The following is a 12,327-nucleotide window of genomic DNA, read 5'->3' on the forward strand; positions in this document are numbered from 1 at the left end:
GGCTAGGAGCTGGAACCAACTTCCAAGGGAAGTGGTGCTGGCCCCTACCCTGGGGGTCTTTAAGAAGAGGCTGGATGCCTACCTGGCTGGACTCATTTGAGTCCCGTTTCTCTTTTTGGGGTTTTTTGTTGTTCTCCCGCCCTGGCGGGGGGTCAGGCTAGAAGATCTACTAGGTCCCTTCCGACCCTTAATCTATGAATCTATGAATCTATGAATCTGTCCCTATACACATACATTGAGACTGCTCCCATGCACTGTAATTACAGTCCATTAGAGCAAACTCAATTAATTGAGTCTGCCAGAGCGTGGTAATTACTATGCTTCAGAAGACTACAGTGTCATGTGTACCAGCATCTCCATACTGAAAAATGGCAGGGGTGCTTTAACTAAAACTCATTTGATGAGTTTTAAACACCCCTACCTCCATTTTTCAGTATGGGAACACTGATACACGTGATGCTCCGGGCACTTTAATTACAGCCACTCTAATTAAAGCACCCTTCCTCCCCCCACCTCCTGGAGCATGTGTATAAATGCCCAGTATGCACAAAATTAAGGAGAGGCCTTTAACTCTACAAGGTAAGACTGAAAAAAGGCAAAATTAGGTTCATTTTCCTGAAGGAAGGCATTACAAAGGTATGCTGCTCTAGGCCATGCCCTACCAGTGCGGAACTGGCCCCTACAGTATACTTTTCTATGCTCTGCATCTCCTTTTAAATCTCCCAAACAAATGAGTTTTCAGCACTTCTCCTTCAGACAGTGTCCTCATCCAAAAGAACTTTCTGAATGCTTTTAATTTTTCCTCCTCTGGTGATTACACCATACATATACTTACAGATGCTTACCATGCTTCTCTTAACCTGCAAGCTATATTTAGGTCTGAATTCCTCTTTATAAGTTGAAACTTCTCTTTTATGGTCTTCTAAATCTAAGGAGTAGACTGAGGTGGTGATTTGAAAGTCCTCATCAATGGAGGATATGGAAGAAGGGCTTTTCCAAAATAAAGAGAGTCTTTGGATTTTATGATAGACCACATGAGACCTGGCAGCTGGATTAGCTGATATAAGAACTATTTTAAAACCTGGAACTGCTGCTTAAATATTTGTATAAGTTACTTGGCATTTGTACACATGCTAATTAAAGATCATAACTTACCAGTTATTTGGTATCTCAAAGTTCCATTATTGCCAGTATCCATGTCTACAGCCAATGCTGTGTGAACTATGGTAGGTTCTTGGTTTTCTGGAATCTGAATTTCAAAGACAGGAAGAAGAAACTCCGGAGTATAGTCATTTTCATCTAATACCCTGCAGACAACAGTTGCTGTGCTGGATAAAGAAGGCGTTCCACTGTCTCGAACCAACACTGAGATGTAATGTATAGAAACCAATTTTAATATTGGTGATATTAGTGTAATGATGAATCTTCAACAGTATCAGAAAATCAAAGTACATGTGTTATGACGAAAATACACAGCTGCTTTTCTTCCTGAACATCATACTACTTTTAAGTCAAACAACAGTGATAAAAGATAACACTCTAAGTGAACCCACTCTCCATAGCACCTCCACCCATTTTACAGTACTGTATAAACTTCTCAGACTGTTACCTTTAATACTGAAAATCTCTTGTGCCTCCCTGTCAAGTGATGCAGTTGTCATCACCTCTCCAGTATCTGAGTTTATCCTGAAATTTTCATATCCTGTTCCTGGTAATATTTCATATTGCAGCAGGGAATTTATTCCTTCAAAACATAAAGGAAATCCCAATAAAATACAAAAAGTTTTAGGGTTTATTGATAAACACTAATTTGACACTATTATACTTTTTTCAGTCATCTTTTATCTGGACCAGGGTTTACAGATGATCTGTTTTGTGAGTCTGATCCAGCCTATGGACCATCTCCGTGCCCACCATCAGGCCCATAGGGCCAGATGAGTTTGATACTCCTGCTGTACAGTATGTGATCATTATTATACCAGGTCATCTCTGGAGAATAAGTAAGCTAGCAAATGCAGCAGCTATTTTTTTCTCCTTTCAAAACGCCTTGCCTCTTGCATAAAGTGAGAAATTTGATTCCACATTCCTATCCATTACCAATTCAAAATAATTTCTCCCATATTTTAGTTTCAGTGCTCTCCTGAGAAAAGTATAACGTCATTTCCATCGTTGGTTAGAGTAAGGTCATTCACACTATTAACTTTAATGAGTCTAATCCTACATTACATACAAAAGGCAGCAGCCATTCATCTTGTACTATTGTGCTGGTTTAGTTTCAGCCTTTCACATGTTCAATTCAATCATTTATCTTTGTATTTTTTAAACAATCAGTCTTTTAGTAGTGTAGGAATAGTCAGTACACCTGGAAAAGGACAGAGCTGTTAGGAAATGTTGAAACTCAGCCCTTCAGTCTTGAACCGTATAGGCCTGATTTCATTTACACCACTGAAAATCTGGATGAACTCCTCTAGAGCTCATGATCTATGTAATGTCAGTGTGAGAAAAAGCCTTATAAATGTAAATGTTAGACACTGCCTTGCTTCACTTTTAAACAACCCTGATAAGATACCATAATTAAGTCATTTTATTATGGAACTAACTCCTATAAATACATTCACTTGTAAATTAATAGGAAGGGGTAACACATTCATACATACAGTTAAAGTGATGGGAGACGAGAAGAATAAGCTATAGCTAAAAGAAACTAACAATGGCAAAAAGAAACATGAAGAATCTCCTGCAAAACTGAAGATGAACAACTCACTCAAATCCATTCCCCAGCAAAATTTATATTACCTAAATTTTGAAAATATCCCTGTACCTCTAGTTGCTCAAAAATGGCTACATTAGCTGATACAGACCTCATTAACTACATCTAAAAGGGAGAAAGGAAAAGATACCTGCTTTGGAAAAAGCCTATGGTGTTCTGCAACTATCGGACCTTTAAAACTTGCGCTGTTCATAAGGGTCATTATTATGCATAGCCAGTATTGCACAAACATACAGGTGCCATAATAGTCAACGAGGCACATTAATACAAAATTAAAAATAAAATATCTAACCTTTGAAATAAAAGGAAAAAAAACACGTTTTTGTCTTTTGAAACAGGATTTTTTGATTAATTTTAGTCAGTAGCCTGCCTGCGGGCATCTTTCTTTCAGGCATCCAGTTCAAGTCTATTAGAAGATGACACAAGCACATCTGACCCTCTATTGAGAAGAGGGGAATGATGATGAATACTCAGTATATTCTGATACCACACACCTGGTATAGTAGGTGACATACATTTAATTCACTTCTGTATGTACATCAATGAATGAGCTGGCCAGAATATTTTCATTAAAATACAGTTTTATTGAAACGTGCCAATTCACTGAGCCTGGAATATTTGGTCTGAAATACTTCAGGTCCAATGAACTTTTCTGCCTCAAAGGAAGGAACCCTATGGGAACCTACCTTGATTCATGGTGAGGCTCCTATTGCTTTCAGGATCTGCAGCTCTAGAGTACCTGCCAAGTAAATTGACATTGTTCCAGGGACCTTAGTGCTTCCATGGCGCACAGCCCCCAGCCATGCTAATGTTTCCCGGTCCTGCCCCAAAGCTGACAGCTTGAAAGTGCTGGATCTAAGTGAAGCTTATAGGACTTGCATGCTCCCCACTGCAGAGTAGGGGCACAGAGTTTAGAAGTCTTCTCACAGCTTTGGGACAGTCCCATCATTCAGGCTGGCCTTAGGCTTCAGACCCTTAAAGTATCAAGCTCCCCAGACCTAAGGCAGCCTTTCCGAGGGCCCCTAAGGCAACAGTTATTCAAAGCAGGCCACCGCTTTTTCAATTGTTCAAAAGTTTCTGAAACAGTCATGTGTGATCAGAGATTTTATCAACATTTTTCCTTCTACTGTAGAGTTTGGATGCTCAAAAGAACCGAGAAATACCTTCACCTGATCAATAATAACATTCCTAAGTAACAAAATATAATTGCATCTTCCTGCATTGTACAGCCAATGTGAAATGAAGGAAAAAGGACTATTTTCTTCATGTAATAAATACTGCACCCTCTCTGGAAATAAGAACTCTTTCAGTGAACTCCTCTCAGGAGCTGGTAGTCCACCAAATATTTAATAATTATTTTATGTAGGTGAAACTACTGCACTTCAGAAGCTGAACAGTGTCTGGCTTACATTACAGAGATTCTCCAAGGCAGAGGTCCCTATTAATCCTCTGATATTTTTTCATGATACTTCAATATGGAACTGCAGAAAATGCTCAGCATTAGCTTAAACACAGATCTTGCCAGATGCACTTCAACGTGGTTTGAAGCCCAAGAGATTTTGCATAACGGAGGTTTCTCAGGCCAAGTGTTCAGCCATTCTGCTTGCTTAGTTCAGATGTTCTGCTTTTGTCTGATGGCTTAGATGTATAGGTGGTTTACATACAACTTATTTCAGGGGTGAAATGATCCAAAAGGAAGTAACTGCACACTTCAAGTTCTCCAGAGGTAGGTGGCATGTGTAAGGAAGCTGAGATTCTCAAGCAATATAAGAAAGAACAGAGAGTAATCTGGGGTGCCAATAGTAATGCTGTGAGTACTGCTTTTAATGAGTAAAAGTGGTCTATTGGTGAGAGCTGGTGAAACAGGATGTCCAATGAAAGTCAAAAAGAATGAAAGGGTCATAGATGCTAAGGATTTAGCAGGGTTTTCCATAACTGCCCCCTCAGAGTAATAGCCATACATGAGGCCTGAGTCAAACACAATGGCATGTTTTGCTACCTGTAAGTAGAGAACTAAGGAGACTGCAGGCTGTATTTTTTTCAGTAAAAAAGACCCTCTGTACAACCATTCAAAGAATACATGAAAAAAAGATAGATGCAGAGGTGAAGGTGGTGTATGTAAAACAGACAAAGAATTTTCTTTCAGTTGTGAAATGTATCTCCACCCAAAATAATGTAATTCATAAAGCAAATGAGTTATAAAGAGAAAAATATTGTGGCATTGTCTCAATCATATATGAAGAGCAAACATCTATTTCAGGTTATATGTTTATTTAAGTATTTTGGGTTCCTCATCTTATTGCATTATGAAGGGCCTTTTAGTTTTTATTTTAAATAGTACTATAATAGATGCAGAACATTGGATCAAATATTCTGAAAATGAGAAAAACTCCCAATAGAATTATGGTTACTGGAAAACATGTTAAAATAATAATTTAAAAATGTCACTAAGGAACGTTTAGCCGCAATATGCTGCTGAAATTCTGTTTGTACTGCCAGCTGCATGCTGACTCCTAGTCAGTGCCACCCCTTATGCTTGGAAGGTCCTTCCTATTCATTTTGCCAAGTTGCCACAGCCTGTTCATTCCAGCTGACCTAAACATTTCATTTATTCTGCCCTGGGCACAAGAAATAATAGTAAATAAGTACAGCGTGCAAGAGGAGGAAGATTCAAGCAAATTCTCATTGTTCTTCTGTGTCTCCTTTCAATTGCCTAACTTTTCATATCAGGTACTACACTATTTTATATTGTATCTAATGTTTGCCAATCACATTCTTGCTAATTAATAAAAATGAAATAATACTTTGTAGTATGAAGTACAGGAGCAGACACAGATGCTGCTTAGTTGTTTTGCTGCCTTTATGCCATGGATTCATACTGTTTATGGACTTGGTTACTTACTCACGTCTTGCTTTCCCTAACCTCCTTTGCAGAACTTCTGTCCAAACAATGCACAAATGTGGCAGACATGGGATGAAGGGTCCCTCCTGTATGGCATCTCCTTTGGTCTGCCCATCTCATACTTACCTTCTATAATAATTATGAGCACCATACCAGAACTGTAAATCTTGTTGGCTGCTGAAGATTGTTTTGTTCACCAGCTCTAATGATTTTTTTCTGATAGCACAAAATTACACAATGCTACAAAAAATATGTGGAGGAGGAGACCATATGGTGTGAAGGAAATCATTCATAAAGTTGATCTGAATTTTGTGTCAGTTGCAGAAAGGACTTCAATTCTGTTTCAGATTTTGACTTATTTGTTTCTAACCTAATAGAAGGTAACTGGAAACAGACATAGATTTTGTATAATTATACTCATTACCACATGTACATATTGCATATGGGAAATCAAAGATGGGATCCTCTTTAATGCATAGACTGTGTATAATAATCTATCTTACATATTCAAAACAAGTTAGTGACTATGAAATTGTTACTTTTCTTGTTGTTGCTTAGAAAAAAATTCTCCCATTTTGACTGTTTCTACCATACACACAGAGCATATGAATAACTCTTCTTTCTCATCCACTTATCTAACTCTGAAAAACAACGTTATTATCCTTAAAATATATGTGATGCCTCCATGTCAAAATTTTTTATTCTTGTCGGCAATCTGCAGTTACTTTCAGCTTAATACCCCGTTTCAGTTTTAGTCCGTAAAAAATCTTGGTTGACAGTGCCCCTCTATGGCCAGAAAATATTAATGTATGCTTGCCGGTTCTGTTACAAAAAATCATCTGTCTTTTAAGATATCAAAGATATACTTGTAAGGAGGAATTAAATTTGCATACATATTCACTATAAAGCAGATATATATTGTTAACAACTGATGTTTCAAGGAAAAAATCATTACCTGCCTATGTCAGGTTCCTAAACAGTACTATGAATATTTCTTTTACATGATGGTTTCCCAGAACTTGGGTCTCATTTTACTCTTCCTAATGCCAACTGAGGTTTTGCTATTGATGTCAGTGAAAAATCAGGATTTTGCTGGATGTCCCTTAATGTAAACATTTGTTTTATGAAGTGCTTGGGCAAAGGGCCTTGGTGGGGAAAATATACGACTTGGGAAGCATCTTTTAAGGACATTGTTAGATAACCTGTGGCACAAGGTTTATTTTTTCTGCCTTTTATTTAAATAAAGGTTATACAAATGTGATATTCAGAAATGACTTTTCTAAAATTTCAACATGTCCCTTTAGTTTCTGCAACACAAGCACCAGCAAATGAAACCAACCAGTCAAAACTAAGAACCCAATTCTCTGCTCAGGAAGACTGCTGAGCCTGGTGAGTCCCATACACTTAACAGGGTCTCAGCAAGTTCCCATGTCTGTGGATCAGAACGCAAGATAGGAGTTTACGTAAAAAAGTAAGCAGTTTCAATGTTTAAAGATAAATTACATTTTAATTATTATTATCATGTTTCATTTAAAGGGTTATAAACAACACAAGGGCTTTTTTCTTTACATTTTTATTGGCAACATACTTTTAGGCTGATGTGCTTGTCTTCTACTTTCCTTTTTTCTGTTGAATTATTTACATTTGGAACTCAGAAAATGAGGAATAATCTACTCTTTACAGAATTGATGTTTAGTACAGAATATTCAAGCTGGACTCTGACTGCAGCAAATTCTAAGGAATATTATTTTTTATTTTACTATTTTTTTCAGTTACTTTGGTTTGTTTGAGCTTGTGTTGCAGGAGGCTGAAGCTTTTCTGGAAGTTGAATTTCATAGGTTTAGAAATGTGCTGCTTTAGCTAGTTTAACAAAATTCATTTTAATGCAATAGTATACTGTACTACCCATTTCCACAAAGTTTTCTGAGCATGAATTTTTATTCTATGTGTGCGTCTACATGTGGCTGTATGGTGTCTTTCTTACTGAACCATCATTTAGTACTTCCTTTTGGAAGTACTAAAAGACAGTGCAGTAACAGCCCATACTGCACCATGCTGGCCATGCATGGTTATTTTTGACTGCTACATCACCATAGCAACGTGCTAGAACAAGGGAGCGCCTTGCTACAGCGATGTATCAGTGGCATTACGTTTTTTGTCAGCAGATGCTATAACACATTGCTATGGCATCATAGAGTCTTGTGTAGACAAATCCTATGTGTATTAAAAATTGATCCAGCCCAATCCTGAAGAAAAAAATGCCTGCAAACTTTGCAGGAGTAAAAATATGAACCCAGAGGTAGATTTCAGAACTCAGAACCATCTATAATCTGGGAACAAAATTAGGTGGCAAGCATGAACCAAAGTCTGTCATTAAATTACATCCAATATGAAAGTAATCATAGAATCATAGAAAAATAGGGCCAGAAGGGACCTCAGGACCCCAGTTCAAACCACTGCTTAAGGGAGTGTCAACTGTGCCTAAAGAATCTCATTCCAAGGTTTGTTTAAAAACTTTCTTAAAAACTTCCAAGGATAGAGATTCCACAATCTAACCACCCTCATAGTGAGAATTTTTTTTCCTAATATCCAAACAAAATTTACCTTGCTGCAATTTAGAAACCATTACTTCTTGTCTTGTCTCATATGACAAAAATAGTTTATTACCACCTTCTTTATAACCACCCTTCATTTGTTTGAAGACTATTATGAAATCACACTTCAGCCATGTCTTCTCCTTAAATAATTCCAGTTTTTCCAGCCTTTCCTCATAAATTATGTTTGCTAGATCACTAACCATTTTTGTTGCTCTCTCTCTCTACCAACCTTGCAGTAGTTCTGCATTTCCTTGGCTAAATAATGACAATGTCATAGGAAACAGTTGATACATATCACATCCACTGCGCTTTCTTCAATTTAAAAAGCCCATAACCTTGTTGGAGAAGGATATCAGGTTGGTTAACCACGACTTGCTTTGGGAGCAGTTAACGCAGCAGTTAACAGCTCTATGAGCAATTAATACTGCTATTGCTCTTCCACTGCCAAATACCTGGACCCATGGGGAGCCCCACAGGCTGGATGATCCAGCTCTGCAGGCTGGAGGTCGAGCACCACTACTGTAAGTGCTTAAAAAAAAAAGAAAGAAAAGATTCTTTTATTAAGTGCTCCATAATCTGTCTGGGTATCAAATTTAGACTATCTGCTCTGTAATTTCCTGGCTGTTCTCTGTTTTTTAAAAATGAACACTACATTTGCCTTTTTCTAGTCATCCAGGACTTCATCTGATCTTCACGGCTAGGGACAGAAGTTACACATAAACTGGTTTAAGTGATCAGAAACTGATTTAAACCTGTAAACAGAACATAAGTTCAGTGCACAAAAACTGCTTTCAAAATTACCAAAACTGGTTTAAGATAAACATGGTTGGATGTAGTATCAGACTTAACTGATTTAGGTCAAACCAGCTTATGGAACTTCTGTCCCAGATCCCTTCCTGGCTCAAGTTAACTCACAGTCCTCCAGCATCCCAGGATGCTTTGCAGCCCTGGACTACGCTGCCTGCTCCAGTGGAACAGGGACTGCCTCACCTCTCTGCTCAACCTGCTTCCTGCCTGTGTCTGTCAGCCCATAGGGACAGGGAGGCAAGGGAACAGACCCCCAGCCCTTCCTAGCCAGGGTCTACACAGCATGTGGGGGAAAGGAAAGCCCCTTTGGTGTCGGCATTTCAGACCCTGACAGCCCTCTCCCTTTCCTCCTTCCCAGCTGCTGATTGCTTCAGCAACTGCCACATGAGGGAGGGAGACGAAGTCCTTCTGGCTGGGTGCCTGCCCATGCAGCCCAGCATGGGGACAGCAGGGAGCTGCTGCCTTGGGGGGCTTCCCGCCATCCCAGTCCAGGGTCCCCAAGCCCCAGGCAGCCCCAGGGAGCTGAGGGAAATCTTCCCCTCCCTTATCTTGCCTTAGAACCTTATTTCAGCCCCTGCGAGTCTCAGGCAGCTTGAGGGAGCAAAGGGAAGTTCTCCTGCTCCTCCACGGCCAATTTTGCCTTAGTTGCTGTGAGTCTGAGGCAAAACAAATGCAGGGGAGCAAAGGAATTTCCCTCCAATCACTGGGCTACCCCTGAGACTGCAGCAGGCAATTAAGGCAAATGGGTGGGGTTGGGAAGAGTTCCCCTCAGCTCCTGGGGCTGCAGGACCCTGGGCTGGGGTGGTGAGAAGCCCCACAAGGTGGGGGCTCCGGTGCCCCCATGCTGGGCTGCAAGGGCAGACACCTGGTGGGGAGGACTTCTTCTCCTTTGCTTCTGCGGCAGTGGCTGAAGCAATCAGCTGCTGGGAAGGAGAAGGGGAGGAATTCCCCTCAGCTCCCCAGGGCTGCCTGGGCTGGGGAACCGAGGCCGGGGGAAACCTCCAGAGGGGGAGGTTCCCCCAAGGTGGGCCAGCACCCGGAGAGCAGGCTCTTCAACCCCTTGCGGGGGGACATCAGGAGTTTGGGGAATCAATACAAGCTTTTGCTAGCTGAAATGTCAATGTCAGAACACATGCAATATGCATAGCTCCTTCCCATCCCACTCTTTTATATAGGTAGCGCTTAAAGGCAGTTTAGAGGAAGCTGCCTAGTTTGAATTGATTCAGCCTCTGACTTTTTGACTTAGCCCATGAGTTCTCAAAGAGAACAGGCAATGGCTGTGCAATTAACTCAGTAAATTCCTTGAATTTTCCAGGATGAATCTCATCTGTCCCTGGTGACTAAAACATCCAGCTTCTCTAAGGATTCTCTAATCTGTTCTTTTCCTACTAAACTGATCATTCTTCCCCTACTCTTATTGCTAACTGTGTTTATCATCTGATAGCTGGCATTATTTGGGCAGACAAGACAGGAGTAAAAAAGATAAAAACCCCCACTAAGTGTACCTTCCTTTGTTGATTGTCCCTTGCATTTAATGAACCTACATTTTCCTCAGTCGTCCTCTTACTTGTAACATAGTTATAGGATGTTCTTTTGTTATCTTATGTCTCTTGGTAGCTTTTTGTATCTTGGCCTTCTTGATTTTCTCCCTATGTGTCTATGCTATGCTACATGTTCAAATGTAAGCACAATACAAATGAGCCACAAATAATGAGCCACATTTAACATGTGACATCTTTGAGACTAGTTCACCATTTTGGTAGCTGGTTCACCTTTTTTCTTACATGATGAACTGCCTGAATATGTGGCATGTCACAATTTACTGCATGATTAACTCATTAATCACACAATAAGTGTAATGTCTGTCAGGGGCCATAGTCTTATACACTCATCCTTAGTAATATGGCCAAGCTTCTTTTTCTAAAACTCCTTTTTAAGTTTCAACTTTTTAAACATTTTACTGTTTAGCTAATTTGGTATCTGACTGCATGTCCTATCCATTGTTTGCATATGGATAACCTGCTCTTGTGCCCTTCATATGGACTCTTTACAGTAAATCAGCAATCCTACACATCTTTTCCTCATCCACTTATATTTCCTATGGGATCCTGCCTAGCAGTTCTCTGAATTTGTTTAAAGTAATGTAAAGTAAATTACCTGAATCTCTGTCTACAGCTTCCACCTTAATGACAAATTCCCCTGGATCTTTGTTTTCACAGACTGTAGCTTCATACAGTTGCCTTTGGAACTGTGGTCTCTCATCATTCACATCAAGAATCATTATAGTCACAATCTGTGTCGCAGAGAGTACTGGTGTGCCATCATCAAGAGCCATGATCGTCAAATTATAGTAATCTTGAATCTCATGATCCAAAGGAGTAGCTATGATTAGTACTCCTGTTGTAAAAAAGGAGAAGTCAAATATATCATGTCAATACAGTCCCCCCATTATAGTAAATTACATTATCACAATAATTGCTTACTATTTATATACAGAACATATCTTATTTAAAAATGCTGACTTGTTGCAGGTAAATGTTCCGCAGAAGTGTTGATTTTGACAAATCTTCTGAAGGACCCTAGAGGCAATGGTAAAAAAAAACTGCTTGCCAGCAAGATTTCTGCCAGAAATATCACTTCCTGCCAGATCTCCTGCTCAGCTATGTAGCAGCTCACCTGAAGGACTGACTTAGACCTTGGGCCTGAAGGTTTCCAGGGACCATGGCTCTAGGTGGTTCCACTGTATGGACTGTCCAAGAACCTGGAACCACACAACTTCCAGACTTCTGGCATAGGTGGGTCTGTGATTCCAGCAGCTGGATACTAGCTGCTCTAGCAGTTAGGAAGCCAGGCAGCCCTAAAGGCAACTGGCTACGTGACCCTTTACCTTTATAAATCTGATGTCCTGGAACATAAAGGATCAGATTCACAAGGATTTCTATTTACTTAGCCAAAGAGTCTTCTTGATGTTTGGTGAATGGAATATCATATAAGCTCTTGCAAGGTGAAATGTCAATGCCAGAACATACGCAATATGCATAGCTCCTTCCCATCTCACTTTTTTATATAGGTAGTGCTTAATTTACATATTTACACACACACATGTGCGTATAGGGTCCTATTTAATTTTATGGCCAAAGAAATTTATGGCCAAAAGGAATTTTTGCGGCTTGGTCACAGCACAAAGATCCAGTTTCACAGGCATTTCACAGTGGCTTTAGCCCTCGCCACTGATTGGTGGAGAGGCCGTG

The 12,327-nt window shown here is 39.8% G+C and overlaps 1 protein-coding gene across 1 annotated transcript in view; it reads right to left on the reverse strand.

The window, feature by feature from the left end:
- DCHS2 (dachsous cadherin-related 2) overlaps positions 1 to 12,327 on the reverse strand; it is a 124,349-nt gene that overhangs the window by 53,591 nt on the left and 58,431 nt on the right. The window contains exons 10-12 of the mRNA XM_019521054.1: positions 11,234 to 11,473; positions 1,610 to 1,744; positions 1,156 to 1,365 (exon numbers count right to left, since the gene is read on the reverse strand). Coding sequence (XP_019376599.1) covers positions 1,156 to 1,365; positions 1,610 to 1,744; positions 11,234 to 11,473 — 585 coding nt within the window. The remainder of the gene's footprint in view (positions 1 to 1,155; positions 1,366 to 1,609; positions 1,745 to 11,233; positions 11,474 to 12,327) is intronic.

This window comes from Gavialis gangeticus, unplaced genomic scaffold (genome assembly GCF_001723915.1).
Source record: "Gavialis gangeticus isolate Ggan-Ray unplaced genomic scaffold, GavGan_comp1, whole genome shotgun sequence".
NCBI classification, from domain to species: domain Eukaryota; kingdom Metazoa; phylum Chordata; order Crocodylia; family Gavialidae; genus Gavialis; species Gavialis gangeticus.